The sequence below is a fragment of the Rattus rattus genome, chromosome 1, assembly GCF_011064425.1.
Source record: "Rattus rattus isolate New Zealand chromosome 1, Rrattus_CSIRO_v1, whole genome shotgun sequence".
NCBI lineage: Eukaryota > Metazoa > Chordata > Mammalia > Rodentia > Muridae > Rattus > Rattus rattus.
In genome coordinates this window covers 67,886,319-67,902,836 of record NC_046154.1, presented here as the reverse complement: position 1 = coordinate 67,902,836, position 16,518 = coordinate 67,886,319, and the positions used below count along the sequence as shown (strand labels likewise).

The window sequence follows — 16,518 nt, the reverse complement described above, 5'->3', positions numbered from 1 at the left end:
ACAGTGTCTTCCCTCTGACAGAGGTAAAAATAGCAACACAGTAATAAGTCCATGACTTACAACAGCACAAAGGAGACTCATTCTTTACCAGACTGGTCAACTACCTCTTAGAAAAACTAAGAGATGCCCAGCTGAACTGGTGGTGCTGAAATGCAAAGCCATTGAGACTAGAGGGACCCTGCAAAAGGTGTAGTCAAGAAAGCAGAGTGGCTATCCAGTTGTAGAACTTTGCTGGGGCAGGATACCCAATTCCTGGCATTCAATTAACTGCCACACCTAACAGTCCTCCTCTTGCTTGAATAGGTGACCTGCTGGTGTCTGTGACCCACTGGTGTCTGCTTGATTCCCAGGGATGGATGTTAAAACTAGTGTGTAGTTCTTCGAAACTATGAAATTGGAAAGGACAACTAAGGTGGAAAAGAACTGGTCCAGAAATGTCACAAATAATTTTCTATGGCATAAATGGTCTGTTCCACCTAAGACCTTCCTACTCCAGGCCCTGGATATCTTAGCTCCTACCCTGCCTCACTAACACTTCTAGATTCCTACCTGTCCTCATACATTTTCTAGGTTTCCTCAGCCTGGATGAGTCATTGAACCATCAGCTTGAAGACACCATCTTTAATTGCTAATCTGCCATGGTAGAGAATGCAGTTCTTTTATTATTATTATTATCATTATTATTATTATTAATCATTCTATTCATTTACATCTCAAATAAGTTCCCACTTCCCGGTTACCCCTCCACAAACCTCCAATCCCACATCGGCCCTCCCTCCCCGCCCTTTGCCTCTATGAAGTCACTAACTCACCCACCCTCTCCTGCCCTACCACTCCAGCATCCCCCTCTGCTAGGGCATCAGACCTCACATGACCAAGGGCCTTCCCTCCCATTGATGTCAGACAAGGCCACCCGCTGCTGCACTTGTATCTGGAGCCATGGGTCCCTCCCTGTACACTCCCTGTGAGCACTGGATGGTTCAGCCAGCCAACATCGTTCTTCCTATTGAGAATGCAGTTCTTAGAAATGGTATAAATCTAGAAAGAGAAAGTCAATGCACAGAGACAGCAATCGAGTGGTTAGGTAACCACAATTTAACTCTTGTAACTCTTTTTTAGACAAAAATATGGCTGTTCTAGAATTGTCTCTTCATGACCTCAAGGGGCAAGTTTTGCTTCATTATATTGGGCATCTTCTCTTAGAAGGCCCTCATTAATACTGTGGTAGAAGAAAGCAATATGACCTGTGGTCTTCATCTCCATGTTTACAGGCTAATGAAAACAATGGACGTTTCTATTACTGCCTAGAATTGAAAGACATATAGTTTCTTTCAGATAATAATAATCTTGTCAATAATTGTTTTGTAGCTTTTTCTTGTCTATTATAATGCCAGAATGGTACCTTCTTTTATATCTTGAAACCCTGTGGTCTTCCTATCACCCAACTAGGATCCATTCCTCCCTTGTAACTTTTCATTTTCCTTAATAAGCCTCTTCCCAAATCCGTGTGGGCATTTGTTTTAGTATCCTCTCTCAGACTGTGTGTATTCCATATACCAACTGTTATCTGTTCCAATCATAGCATTAGAGCAGGGAGTCAGCACACTTTTAAAAGAATCAAGAGATCACCAACACGCCAATCAAATCAACAAGAGAGTCTGGGTTTCCTGAATATCCTATCTTGTCTTTCTGGGTTGTTAGAACATAGTTCTCAATACTCCCTCTACACATCTTCCCCATACTGAGTTCCAAAAGGAGTCAGCTGACTTGACAAGGTCTACATTTCTTTTCTGTTGCTCCAGGATTCTTCTACAGCCAGATGATTCCTTACAGATCTTGGCACCAGTGGAAGCTGATGTGGGTTTCTATACTTGCAATGCCACAAATGCCTTGGGATATGACTCTGTCTCCATTGCTGTCACATTAGCAGGTAACCTGAAAACCCCTGTCCACTTCTATTCAGAAATCCTTGTGACTGAATGCCTACAATATGTCACGCACACCTGGAATGCATAGATAAATGTGGCCCAATCCCCAAACTAGAGTGTTAGTCAAGTGTATCCCTGCCAATACCCTCCGCATATCTACACAGGTTCAACAGAACTTTCTGTACATTGTGCCTAAGAGTGATGGCACTCAGAGTACAATCCTCCCAAGGTGTGGTATTGAAACAATGTATTTTCATAAAAGGTCTTAGACTAGGACAAATCCTTACCTTTGAAATCATAAGAGACCTTAGATACCGACTGAGCCAACACCTTGTTTCTTAGTGGCCGGGCAACCCGAAATCACACCTCTGCATATCTGATGTGAGGCACAAGAAGGGACTGAAGTCCCCTAAAGCTCAATTCCCCTTTACCCCCACACCCCACTGATCCTATCGAGACAGGATCCTTTTCCTTAGACCTGGCTAACAGCCTTTGTAGTGGTGTGTTGCATGTGTTTGTATTTATTCTTTTCAATTGCTGCTCCCATCAGATGATTCAGTAGATGCTAGGAAAGCCAGCTTCACCCACACTGACCTCATCTGTCCATGCGAGGATTATGTTGTCACACTGTACTCCAGTCACACATGCTACTCCTTTTCATATCTGTTTTTGCAACAGTGTTTCTGCCCCTATGACATAAGGTTCATCTGGAAAGGGACCTGTAGTAGCTTTGCAGGGAAGATGAGAGTTGATAATAAAGAAGGCAGGCTAAGGTGCCCTGAGGTGGACTAAAGATCCTGCTCAGGCGAGTTTGCATTTGGGGGCGGGGGGTGTAAAATCATTTACTTTACCCTAATCACATTCCAGTTCCAATCTTCATTCTTTTCTCTATAGAATCCAGATGTTCACCAACAATCTTCTAAAATCTCTTCTACTATCTACTCTCCAACTTATACCTACATGGGCACTGTACTGTTCACATACTTCCAATTGCTAGTCAATGGGGGCTTAACTCTCTTGTTTATATTGAGCTAGATACAGCTCAGCTCTGCCACGGACTAAATACCCTCATTTGCTGGAATTTAATACTGCGAATAGAAACCTGGAGTTTAAGCACAGCTATTTAACACCAGGCTCATCTTCAACTCTTTGAAGGCAAACTGTTAGAAGCTGCCAAAAGCTTCAACACCAGAGAAGAGAAACATAGGATCTAAAGAGGCACCAAGACAGGGGCTGAGTGATGAAGTATGACTATAGGCACCATGTCCAGGATTTAAGAACAATGTGCCCATCTTCAGCTGCTGAGTTTGTTCAAGTCTTCTGACAAACCTTCTGAGTGACTCCTCTAAAAGCAAGGTGGAAAATGTTGGTGTGCCTAAAGATCGTGTTTGCCGTCTGCAGCTCAGCCAGTGTTGGGAGACATTCAGTTATAAAACTCAAGCCTTGGGTTTCTAGGTGCTTCCAGATTAGGGAATGCAGTAGAATTGCCTACCTAAAATAGAGAAATAGCTAGGATCCTGCTCAAGTCGAGCACAGTAGCTCACACCTTTAATCACACTACTAGAGAAGCTGAAACGAGAAGATATGAGTTCTGGGCTAGCCTGAAACACTTAGCAAACTACAAGCCAGTAGATGTTCCCTAGTGAAACCCCATCTCAAAACCCCCATATATTGCTGCTTCACGCTGTGTGTTATATGAGCTAAACATAACCTGAGATTAGAGGCGGGAATGGATATTGAACACTTCTACATTTGGTTACCAGTTACTTGTTATTAACTACATGATCTTGGGGGAGAAAGTGTACAACCTCAGGGTCTTGGGTATCAGAGAAATTGATATTATCCACAGGGTAGTATGGGGTTAAATAAGGCCGTAGGTGTATAACTGACAAACGCTGGGAATAGGAGAGGTGGTCTTCCCCAGAAAAGAGTACGCCAATTGGTTATCCAGAGCCAAATACTCAGCCATGAAACATACATACAAGTAACATTAAATTACCAAGGAAGTTATATTTAAGAATGTATGTGAGATACATGTACATATACGTATGAAATAACAATAACAAGTCATGAATTTGAAGGAGAGGAATATATGGGAGGGTTTGGAAGAAGGAAAGAGAAGGGAGAGATGTGATTATAATATCTCTGTCTCTGCTCTCTGTCTCTCTGTGTCTCTGTGTGTATGTGTGTGTGTGTTGTGTGTGTGTGTGTGTGCAAATAAAGCTCTTAGAGCAGTGCTGGTAACTTCATTCACACTCAGTAAATGTTAGCTTTCTTTCTCTGGCTCTTCTAAAGTGAAGGCCCCTGAAAGCAGCTCCAAGAATGGAAAACACCAGCCCAGCTTTGTGTCCACACAGCTTTTAGCCTTAGTTCAACATCAACTTAGTTCACTGTGGTCAGGTTCTTGTAAATTCTGCTGCTGCTGTACACTTGGAGAAATTGCAGTATTCTTGGTTTGTTTGTTTGTTTGTTTGTTTGTTTGTTTTTCTGGGCTTCAGTTTAAATATAAGTCAAGTAGAAAGAAAACTGAGGCTCAAGATAGATAATTGCCCTAATACTTTCATAAGAATAGTACAGGCTTTAGTCCTGTGGGTGCCCCCTCGTGTAGCTCCAGGGAGCCTCAGAGCACAGGTTTGCATCACCCTTGGCCACTTCCTAAGGACCTTTGCTGTTTCTTAACTTGCTGACTTCATTTCTTCATCAGTCCAACCATGGGAATCACCAGTACCTCCTAGAAATAGTCTGTGACAATTACATTAACTCATTCATGTAAAATGCTTGGAACAATCATACCCAGCACATCTTAAGTGCTCACTGCTTGTTAGACAGAATTACTATTTGTAATGTCAAACCAGAATCAACTAGTCTTTAGAGCATAGAGAAACCCTCTTTCAGGGACACAATGCTTGCCTTGTGAAGGCCATTTTTCTCAGTGTCTCTCAGGCAACTAAAGAAGCTGAATTAGCCAACTGTAAGCTGCTTAGGCATCTAGACTGAGGTGAATTCTGATAGAACTGTTTCCAGCAAGTGAGGTAGCTTGTGATGAAAACATGGGGAGAGTCCCAAGTCTCATTTCAAATACCACTCACTTAATGTGCAGGTATAACCGTGCTCAGTAAAGAGAAGTTTTTGATGTGTACAGATAGCGGCAAGAGATTGGAACACCATCTTGGCCAGTCGGATTCTGCATTGAGTCACATTGCTAGGAAGCCTTCCCAACCAGAAGAGCACTGGCAGTGTTTTGAAGCAAAGCAGTAGTTTCCTGGTAAATTGCTTCCGTCTGGATCAGTTAGCTCCACTTACCAACACGGACGAGAGCCTCTCCAGGTGTAGACCGCTGCTGAAGTCATACCTAAAACGGAAGTGTTTCTGGTTGTCATTGATTTTATAAGATCACAAAAAAAGATACTATAAGGCCAGCTTGGCATCATCAATGGAAAATGAGAAGAAGATGAGAGCTAAGGGCGGGTGTATCTGTCATGGAAAGGAGAGAGCTCAGATGAGATCATCTCAAGTTTGCACAGGGAGCTAGAAAATTCTCATTTCCTGGCAAGTTTTCCTGTCTTTTTGTGAGTTGAGTCGCTGACACGTTTTGTGTCTAAGAAAGAGATCAGAGAGACCCTGCTAAGAAAATGAAACTAAAAGGTAGTTGTTTTGAAATTCTTTCTCTACCCCTTCTCATCACGATTTGGTAGCTGCAATAAAAAGAAAGGAATTTGTGTAAGCTCTTCATAGTGTTAAGTCTTTTCAAATTGGTGGTCCTCAAATTTTGAAGCCAGCAACTGTTAACCAGAGTGTTTTCTTCATCAACTTAGACTCAAAGAGGGCCTTGTCACCAGTAGCAAAGTCTGACAAAAGAAACTTTTCTCCAGTGCTTGAATCAAAAGAGAAAGCTAGACAAGTTTGACTGTGTCCCAGGGGTAGCCTGAGTCATATGGCGCTAGCCATTGAGTCAATCTGCCATCAAAAGGACCTTATTCCTTACTGGCTAGAATGATAAATGACCAACACCTTAGTTTCTTAAGTACAGAAACATAAAAAGTCCACCAAAGATCTGCACATCTATCAAACTTAAAGCAAAAGATAAGAGTACAGCCACTTGAGTTGGCTCCCAAAAAGACCCATGGAAACAAATAAGGCACCAGAGAGTATTGCAGGCAGGCTCATCGCAACCCTAACGACAAAGAAAAACGTCCTCATTCTTCATCTGTCCAGCAGGGTACAGAAGGATGGGTAGTTGGACAGATGAGGGACATAGCATGTCTTTGCCATGGTTTTTAGCATGCCCATGATGCTTCCTTGTCTAGAACTGCCTAGATCCATGCCCATGATGCTTCCTTGTCTAGAACTCTGCATGCAACAGGCAAAGGAAATGGCAGAACTCTCTGCTGTCTGTTCTCCTGAAGTGTCAGGTTCAGTTGATTAATTAAAAGAGGTGGTGGCAGGAACTCAAGCACCATGACAGCCTGGCATGGGCAAAAAGAAATACCTAAGGAGATTAGTAATAGAACCAAGGCAGCTAGGACATGTTCAGGAAAGGACTGTGGGCCACACGCATGTCTTCTGATGCTCAGGCCCCTGCAGGATTTGTACCAAAACACACTGAGTAACAGAATTTCAAGGGTAAAGAAATCCCCATTCTTTCTCATAACTGCTCAGGTTAACTAGTAGCCACAATGTGACTCCAAATGACTACAAAGGGTTTTTTTCCCAGATCTTGAGATATGATTTATGTATTGCAGAATCTTTCCACTGTGGGTGCACAGTTGAGATATTTATTCAACAAGTCTGGGTCTTTTTTTAACTATTCCCAAAGATGAGGGTTTCTTTCATTTTTAAAAGTTTCATTAAGGTATTGTCCATATATAGCAGATGGCCTCACAGAAGTCAACGGCATGTGGTATATTCAGAGTTCTGCATCTGTCATCACATTCACTTTAGAGCACCTCTCACTCCTCCCGAAATCAGCTTCACACCCCTTAGCCATCACTCCCTAATCTCCCAGGCAAACTCCAAAGCAGTTCGCCTCTACAAAGCTATTTATCATGAACAGGTTCATGTATGGTTACATAAATGGAATCATGCAGTACTTTGTCCTTTGCTACTAGTCTCTGTCATTGGGTATAATAATAATGGTGCCTTTATACCACCACCACCACCCCTGTGGCATACACCACATTTCCTTCATGGCTAAATGATTCCTCTTTAAGGACTTATTCCTCAGGGCAAGGTAATAGTCCAGTATATGAACCAACCACTTTTCATTCATCACTTCTTCAGGTGGTAGAGTAGACATGTGTGTCATTTCCTTTTTGAGCTATAATGAATGATGATGCTATAAAGATTCCTGTGCAGTTTCACATGTGGCAGCTATAAGTTTCATCTCGTAGTTGACTCATTTCTAAACATGCAAATGCTCCCTTATGTAGAGCATTCACATTTACTTTTAAATGAATCTGCCAATTTTGTTCCAAACAGCAGAATTGTCTTACGTCTCTGTTAACAGTGTAAAGAACCCTAGTTTCTCCACACCCCCTCTGCTTGTTGTTGTCTGTCACTTTTATTACAATAGTCCTCAAGACTGGTGATGTTAAGTATCTTTTATTGTTTTAATTAGTGTAAAGGACACTGATAACAACTTCCCACATCTTCCCACCTTCTCTTCTTCACCCAGCCAGTCATCATGTTGGCCCTCATTGTTCATCTCTGTGTTTTCTTTGTTGCAAGTGTAATCTGGGCTCAGTATATAGTAAGTATAGTTTGTTGCAAGTGTAATCTGGGCTCAGTATATAGTATGTATAGTTTGTTGCAAGTGTAATCTGGGCTCAGTATATAGTATGCATAGTATTCATTCCTATTGCTACTGTTGCAAGTTAACATGTATTTCAGAGCCTGAACAAAATCAGATATTCTCATAGTACATACAGTCATGTCGGTAGAAAATCTGAAGGTTGCTAAAATCAAGATGGTGATGGACTCTTTTCTTCCCTAGACTCTTGGGAGCATCATTTCTTTCTCATTCAAATTGATGGAAGAATTTTTTTCCACATGCTGTAGGACTGTAGACCCGATTTTCTTGCTGACTATAAACTGAACACTATTCTAGGTACTAGAAGCCACTGAAGTCTTCATCTCTTAATTCCTTCCCTGTCTTCAAAGCCAACAGTGATGTCTTTGGCCCTTCGCATGTGTCACCTACATATTCTTCTGTCCCTTCTTCTCTTTCTAAGTATTCATGGGATTAAACTGGACCCACCCAGATGCCCTAGGATCATCTCTCTGTTTTAAGTTCAGCAAGTTAGCAACCTTAATTCCATTCTGCCACATCATGGGTCCCAGGGATTAAGACAACTTTGCAAGGTCATTATTTTGCCTGCTGTACAGTGTCTGAGGACACAGCTCATTTCCATTGGTTGCTGCCAAAGAGGAAAGTGCAAGTCAGTGTTGCTAGACCTGATTTTTCTGAAAACACCAGACCTTTTCACATTTTCAGTTAAAGCAATTCCAAATTTTAGAAATTCTTCCTAGACTAAACAGGTTTGTGTTCTGATCCTAGCCCCTAGTTCAGTGGTTTATTTTCTATATTTCTGTTCATATGCATACCTTACTTCCTGAGGACAATGTTTGTACATTGAATCTTGGTTTATTTAGCAAATAACAGCAATGGAAGTCATGTGGTGGTTTGGATATAACAGAAAGATTTGCTTTTTAATCTTGCTAAAGATAGGAGGTTGCTGTAATAATGGAAGACATTAGGGAATGTGTTTGCCTCATTACCAAATTTAGAAGCAGATTCAGAACTATAAACCTGTGGCTTAATTGTAAACAGAGGATCTTTAAATAGATGTACTCTTGGCTCCTTTAGACCCGAGAGTTCTGTAGCTCTCTTACGTGTGAAGAAAAGGACAACAATGCCCACTAACTGTTGCCAGCTCTGAGGTCCCCTTACCTTCAAATCTAACAAGGAAAATTGACTCTGTTTTCCCTTTGTGGAGCAGAAGGAAGCAGTATGCAGCTTTTACAGTAAAGTCTTTAAAATAGCAAATAAAATGAAACTGTCCCTAGAACATGTTAAATGTCATCTCAACTGGACCTCAAGGACAAGGGAAGAAAGGACAAGTTAAAAGAGACTTCACAGACAGCAGGACAGCAAAGGGCTCACTCTAGAACCACAAAACATGGAAGGTTTTTGGAAGGAAAATCAGACTGAGAAAAAAAAGATTATGCATATTATCCATGACAGAGTTAAGAATATATACATACATATATATACATATATAATATTATACATTAACTGAATACAATACAGTTATTAAAAAGATTACATAAGGGGTTGGGGATTTAGCTCAGTGGTAGAGCGCTTGCCTAGCAAGTGCAAGGCCCTGGGTTCGTTCCCTAGCTCCGAAAAAAAAAAAAAAGATTACATAATAATACTTGTGGAATTATCTGGGTGGGTCCAGTTTAATCCCATGAACACTCAGAGAAGGGACAAAAGAATGTATAGGTGACACATGTGAAGGGCCAAAGACATCATTGTTGTCCTTGAAGACAGGGAAGAAATCAAGGTAATAATTCTGAATAGAATACCCAAGAATAAAATATATATATCAATCCTGGAATATTTCTGGCCAGCAAGAAACAAAAATAGACATTGATAGACCGTGCCCATGACAACAAATACCGATGTAGGATCTTATTGATATTCATAAAGGTTTTCACAGTTTCCAGCTGATCTTGGTCCTTTAAACCTAAGCTAGGAGCCTTAAATACTTTAACTAAAAATTCCCCTTTCAAGGTTTTGGGGATTTTTTTGGTTGGTTTTTTGTTTTGTTTGTTTGTTTGTTTGGTCATAGCTCCACTGACACTTGTAAGAGATGTGTGACAATTGCAGGGGAGGTGGAGTCGTGTTTCTTGAGACAAATGCTTTGATATACTCACTAGGAGGCATTTATTAGTTATGTTTGGAGTGAATGTAATTTGCTTAATTTCAGATACCAAACTGTATGAGATTCACAGTATTTCACTGCTTTCAACTTTAATTTTGTAGTAGACTCATGTTTCAGTTAGTAGGCATCAGCACCTTCCCCTTCTCTTGAACTTGTCTTTAGATCTGCCATGGACCTCACCGTGTCCTTTTGGACAGTCTCAGAGAGATGAGGGTCTGCCCAGCCTAGGCGGTTTCAAATCTTCTCTGGAGATGGAGATTTTGGAGGTGTCTCCAACAAGACCTCTGCAGATGACTTCTAAGCTTTTTGGATCTCCTCAGAACTGACTAAAGTTTAGGGACAATCAATCATATTTAAATTATTTGTTTTTCTAATATATTAAAACTCATAATTCTTCAAAATAGAAGCAGTTTCTCTTATACTACTACTGCTGTTGTTGCTCCTTCCTCCTCCTCATTCCCCTCCTCCTCTACCTCTTTTACCTTCGTCTCCTCTTTATTCCTCATCCTGTTAAGCTTTTTGCCTCTGCATGTATTACACCAAAAGTTCCCAGCTCCGCTCCTCACAGCATCCTCACTGTGTTATGGCAGAGATCCCACTGATGGTTACCAAGGCTGAAACTGTTAAACCTCAAAGTGGTGAAAAGAAAGATGATCAAAGCAAGCTTCATTAAGTACTGGACAGGAAGGTGGACCCTGTTCAAGTCCATACCCAGAATTCCTGGAGAATGGCACTGAATTAGGGTAATCAGGTACTCATACAGGCTACAGTACTTCCTGCCTTTCAGGGGCAAGTATACATCCTACCTATGTACCTTCTGCCTATGTGTGGTCAAGCACAACCTGTGCAGTTGGGACAACCAACCTTGTTTTCTGAAGTGAGAACAAGTGACTTCTTATCTTCTATGAACAACAGTCCTGGGCACTCTGAGCATATCTATCCGTGGGTATGGGTGCTTATAGGTTGACTTTAGCCCTTACAGAAACCTCACAAGGTACAAAGACATTCTTGTTCTAAGGCCTGATTCTCACCTAACACTTTTGGCAACCACCTCCATAGAGGCATTTGTAGAACTGAACAAAGGTTGTGTGACTATGTAATGACAGAGTTCAGATGGTCACTCAGCTGATAACCTGTCCTTCCTCAGGCCTATGCCACTGTGGGTACCACTGATCATCACTCATTTTTACCCTTCGGCCCTTATTAGTATGACCCCAAAATCCTAATCTGACCAGTATCCTTGTAAAATTCTGCCAACCACCAAATTTGGGGCCAAAATTTCTAAGCAACTTTATCCTTGATGTGTCTTTTCTAGACCTTGGGTGATTCCCAAGCCTGCTTCCTGGAATTCTAGTTTCCATCATTGCTCCGTGGCCACAGTCATCAATGACAGCTTTCTACTGGCAAGTGCATGTCCTTACTCCCTGGCCTAGATTGTCTGGAGCTGAACATTGAGAACCTAAACTCTTTCAGTTTTCTAACTCAGTTTTGATTACTAAGGATGGGGGAAATCACTTTCCACCAAAATCTGTGAATCATGCTGAAGAATGGAAATCAGACTCCATTCCTTTCTTCCTCCCTTCCTTTTTTCCTTCTTTCCTTCTTTCCTTCCTTCATTCTTTCCTTCCTTCCTTCTTTCCTTAATCCATTCATTCATTGAGTGTATTAGTGAATACTGATTAGCATTTGCTTTGATAAACATACAAACTATATGGTATATACGATATAATAGCTTCTTCTTTTTGTAAATGTTTAAAACAAAAACTCACAAAGAGTTTATATAGTTTGTATAGTTTACCTGTTCCGCCTGCTAGGACTCCATCCTATGCCTGTGCTCCACTGTGGAGAGATTGGAGAAGGACCTAACTGTGGGTCCAGGATAAAGGGGAAGGGGGTTTGGTCTCATCAACTTAGTCCCTGCCTCAACTCATAAAATGGAAGGCATCATGGTGCTTCTAATAACAGGTCTACTGGTCGAGGCTGCAACACAGCTCTGAGAGTACTTGACAGTATTGTCTGTTCTTGCTGTCACTCAAAGAACAACCCTTTCTGGTTTGTCAATGTCATGCTAGCTAGAGTCATTTGAGAAGAAGGAATCTCAATTAAGAAAATGCCCCCATCAAACTGGCTTATGAGTTAGTCTGTGGGGTAGTTTCTTGATTGATAATTAATGTGGGAGGGTGCATGGTGCCACACTCAGGGCAGTTAATGCTGGGGTGTATAGCGGGGAAGGATGAGTAAGCCATGAGGAGTGGTGGAGTTTGACAGTGAGAGTTGTAAGACGAATTCAACCCTTTCCTCCCCAAGTTGATTTTGGTCATAGTGTTTCATCACTACAGCAACTGAGACTTTAACTACCATGCCTTCTCATCACCTCTGGCTGCTGTGTCAGTCATGTTCACACTGGGCCAGGGAGTTTTTGAATGTGTTTACTCTTGGCTTTTCCATAGTTGGTTTTGATTTGTAGTTAGAGTAATGTGTGAGGAGAGAAAGTAGGGCTTTGTTTTTGAGCCTTTGCTTCTGAGATTCTTCATCTGTCTCTGCCTGCCTCAGAGGGACTCACTCTCCAGGAGTTAGGCTTCCTGGTTTGCTGAACATCTCTGCTGAAAGACATCATAAGACCCCACCCATTCCGAGGTAAGCATCACATCCACAGATGCTAGCATACAGTGTTAGCAGCAGCTTGGGCTGCCCTGCAGCATGTCATGTTCTGACTAAATAAAGAAAGAATGAGACTTAAGAGTACATATAAAGGTGGGCATAGTAGTGCAAGCTTGTAATCTCCTGGAGGCAGAGCAGTAAGACTATAAGTTTGAGGCCAGCCTGGTTTACATAGCAAGTTTCAGGCCACATGCATAGCAAGACCCCTTTCTCATTTAAAAGAAAAAAACAAAACTCAACGTGTTGGAAATTTCAAAATATACATATAGACATTTTTGTAACTTTTGAGAGGGCCAATTAATTAAGAAAAATTGCTCATTATAAACTTCTATTGATTATAAGTGCTTGGGTGACTTTACACTCTGTGTTAAAACTGTTTCCTGAAGGTGATGGGAGCATAGCCGTCTGCTAACAGCACTTCTACTGATAGTGGACAAGGCCATTACTTTTCAGCACAACCTCGGTATAATTAATTAAGGGCTGGATTTAATTCAGTGACATTTGAATTTTATAGCTATACACTTGCAGCTATAAAAACCACCTTTATTATTAAAATTCCTGTAGGAAAAATAACTTGGTAATTGTGGGTCTGTTCTGGTCCCTGGCCTCATTTCCCCATTGGCACAGTGGGTTTTATAACTCAGTGAGGCAGCTCTTGTATTGGCGAAGGACAGATTATGTCTTTAACAAGTGCCCTGGGGATTCTGCAGCAGCCAGTCTGCAGACCAAGATGTAGGGACCCTCCCTAACAAACACTGGACTATACGTCCAAGATCTGGTGTCCAGTTCAGCATCATAACATACCAGCTCTATGGTCTTGGACATAACCCTGGCTGTTCAAAGGATAGTTTTATCTATCTGCCTCTCAAAGCTATGTTTTTTACATTTAAGGCATATTGTTTTGAGAACCTACTTTGTGCCAGGACTAGATGACAGGAAGATTACGTGAGGAGTCATGGTCGAGAGAGAAGGCATAGAGAACAGAATTTCTGATACTCTTATGAAAAAGAGAAATTAAAATAAGTGAGACTTATAATGCCTGGCAAGGGGTAATTGGGGTTCATGGTTTAGATGTGGTAGCTGGAAATGGCCTCTCCAAACTATGTTATATGCAAAGAGACCTAACTGATGAGAAGAATATATCCATGTAGATGTCTGTAGACATTGGGAATAGGGACCAGACAGACCGGGGCTGCTTGGTAGAGGAATGAAAGTCCAATAAGCTAGAACAGAGTGGCCTATGGGAATTTTGAGGCAGGAGAGGCAGACGGTGAGTCATAACTATGTAGAAGACAGTTGTGAAAAGAAGCTATACATTTTGTTTGGATTATACTGAAAGAGTGTCAGAAATGTTCAGTGACAAACTATATGATCTGGTTGACATTTCAGAGAGAAAGGCTCTGTCTTAGGAAGAGATTATAGTGAGTGAGGTCACAGTGGAAGCAAGGAGCTCACTCTGCCCCTGGAGGCTGTACTGTTGCCCTGACATAAGGATAGCATTTGGTTATAGCCACAGAGATGTGTATTAGGGTTGACCTAGATATGGAATTAGAGTTGACATTCATTAATATCAGTGTTATTCCATATTTGCCTGCATTTACATGTCAGCATATCATTATGGTACATCATTCCTCTTTATCAGGTCATACGTGATCACAATGGAAGGTAGGTGGGAACAGCCCTGTGTAGTTGTATAAAAAAAAAAAAAAAACATGGACAGCCTACACCCATACTCACCTGCACCAAGTTTCCACTCCTAAATAGAGTTCCAATGAGCCTATTCTCTCCTGCCCAGAGGGCCAGTCAAACAGAAGAGGACAAGAAAGAGGCCAGCTTCAAATATGAAGCTAAGTGACTGCACATGAGGAATGAGAGAGAATATGCAAATTATGACATGAAGGTGTCAGACCCAAAAGACTGTCTTCAGTTAATGAAGGACAAGAAGAGTGAATGCCAATCTGGAATGTCCTGCCTTTAAATGGTTAAAACAAAATCAAATCCACTTGACTTACAAAAGATTAAGCTTTAGGTATATGAAATGACCTCATGCGGACCCTTATTTCCCCACGGTGCTTAATAAATGAATCTTTGCATTGTATTTTATGGTCATGTGCATACAGTGCTGTATTTTTCCCCTGGATGATAAAATGCCTGTTAAAGCATAGCATACAAAGAATTTCCACTTCCGGAAAGAAAGCGTAGGAGATGTGGTTGTACTGTTCCCTATGCCTCTCGCTCAGTGCAGTTAAAAACCCTGACCATAGTGTGTGTGTGCACAAGCTTGAAAGTGGGAAGAAGACAGCTGACTGGCTACAGACCTTGGAAACCCAGGGATGGTTCAGCTCGCACAATTGTGAGTTTATTGGGCTTCTTCTTTGCCTCATAAACTCTAAACTTGGAGCTGAAGAAGGGGGCTACCAGGAAATACCAATGAGTATGTGAGAAATATATGGTAAAAGCTTGTTCTCTCTAGCAAAGGGAACAGGAAAGAGACTGTATAGCAAGACAGATGTTCCGAAACTATTGCTGAACCTTGAGCAAACATCACAGAAACACTGTGACCCATACAACACAGGCTGGTTAAGGAGCCTAGACTCACCTTCTCTCATGGACAGCATGAAAGGAAGTATCTACCTCAACAAATCCCTGGGGGTGGTGTCATAAAAAATGAGGTGTTTTATCCCTACTCGGAGCTAATGAGAACATCTGGGGAGCCTAGACCTCCACCTTCACCACATAGAATTCTTATTCCCATACCTACTCGAGAATCAGACCCTAACCACCTCCCAGCAGCTGTAAGGAAGGCTATTTCCATTGTGATGACATTGAAAACCAATGGACATTCAAAACACCCACCCTGCCCAGCAGTAATAGAGAGTCCCCTGACATGGGAAACATGAGAAACCAAACCAGGAAGAGGACTTCTACCCTCTCTGCTTCCATATCTATATGATGCTAGAGAAAATGGCCGAAATACTAAAAACAGAAAGAAGACTTACATTCAATATGGATACCATGTAACAGAATACAAAATACCAGGTAGTTTTGAAATCACTCATCACTTTAAAAAGTTGATTTCACTCTCCTTACAAAGTGTAGTGCTGGAAGATCTACCCAGAGTAATAATTGTAAGAAAGGAAACAAGATGCATGTGGAGTTGCTCTACCAGGTGAGACTGGCACTTGACCCGACTGATACTGGGAAGGAATGAGAAAGAACATGCATGTGCATGCACACACACACACACAGAGAGAGAGAGAGAGAGAGAGAGAGAGAGAGAGAGAGAGAGAGAAGCCAGGATCCAGTGCCTGTGGCTGTGCTCAGTAGTGGTGGAGCAGTGAAAAGTGATGCAGAACTCCACTGAGTATAATTGTGTACAGCTCAGGGGGAGGTCAGCTCATCTCCTTAGGAGGTCTCTCCGTAGGGGAGTAGTCTCAGGTTGCTGTCACCTGGGAGGAGGAAGCTATGGTTGTTAGTTTTTCCATACAGAGCCAATGCTAACAATGAGACCAGAGGAGGGCTTCACCATCCCTCTGAGCCTCTTCCCAGGGGAAAGCTTTGCCATTTCCCCATGCGTTTGACGCATTGACTCCTTGCTAGCCATGGTCATGTTAAACAGTACACATTCAGTCAGGACTCCATCTGTCCTTTACTTGCTCTCCCGGGGCTTCCACACAGAATGGCAATGAAAAGGTAAAGCTTGTCCTTTCCTTCAGAAGGACTGGTTGTCTGTATAAAAAGTACTAAAAATAACTATAAAAGGCCTTGGACCAACATGTACCTGCATTTCCTCATACCAGAAATAAACAACGAGAATTGAACCACAGTAGTAGCCAAACCTGAAAAGAAATAACTAGGTAAAAAATTCAACAGAATGCATCAAGATTTACATCCTAGAATCTCCAAAACATGGGTAAAGATAATTGGCCATATGGTCTTCCATGGACTAAAGTGCACAATACAACCCAGAGGTTGGTTTTTCC

At 41.7% G+C, this 16,518-nt stretch overlaps 1 protein-coding gene across 1 annotated transcript in view; it reads left to right on the top strand.

Annotated features, from left to right (window-relative positions):
* Window positions 1–16,518, top strand: part of LOC116893795 (ADAMTS-like protein 1) — a 143,789-nt gene that overhangs the window by 70,047 nt on the left and 57,224 nt on the right. The window contains exon 7 of the mRNA XM_032895535.1: window positions 1,803–1,930. Within this exon, the coding sequence (XP_032751426.1) occupies window positions 1,803–1,930 (128 nt within the window). The remainder of the gene's footprint in view (window positions 1–1,802; window positions 1,931–16,518) is intronic.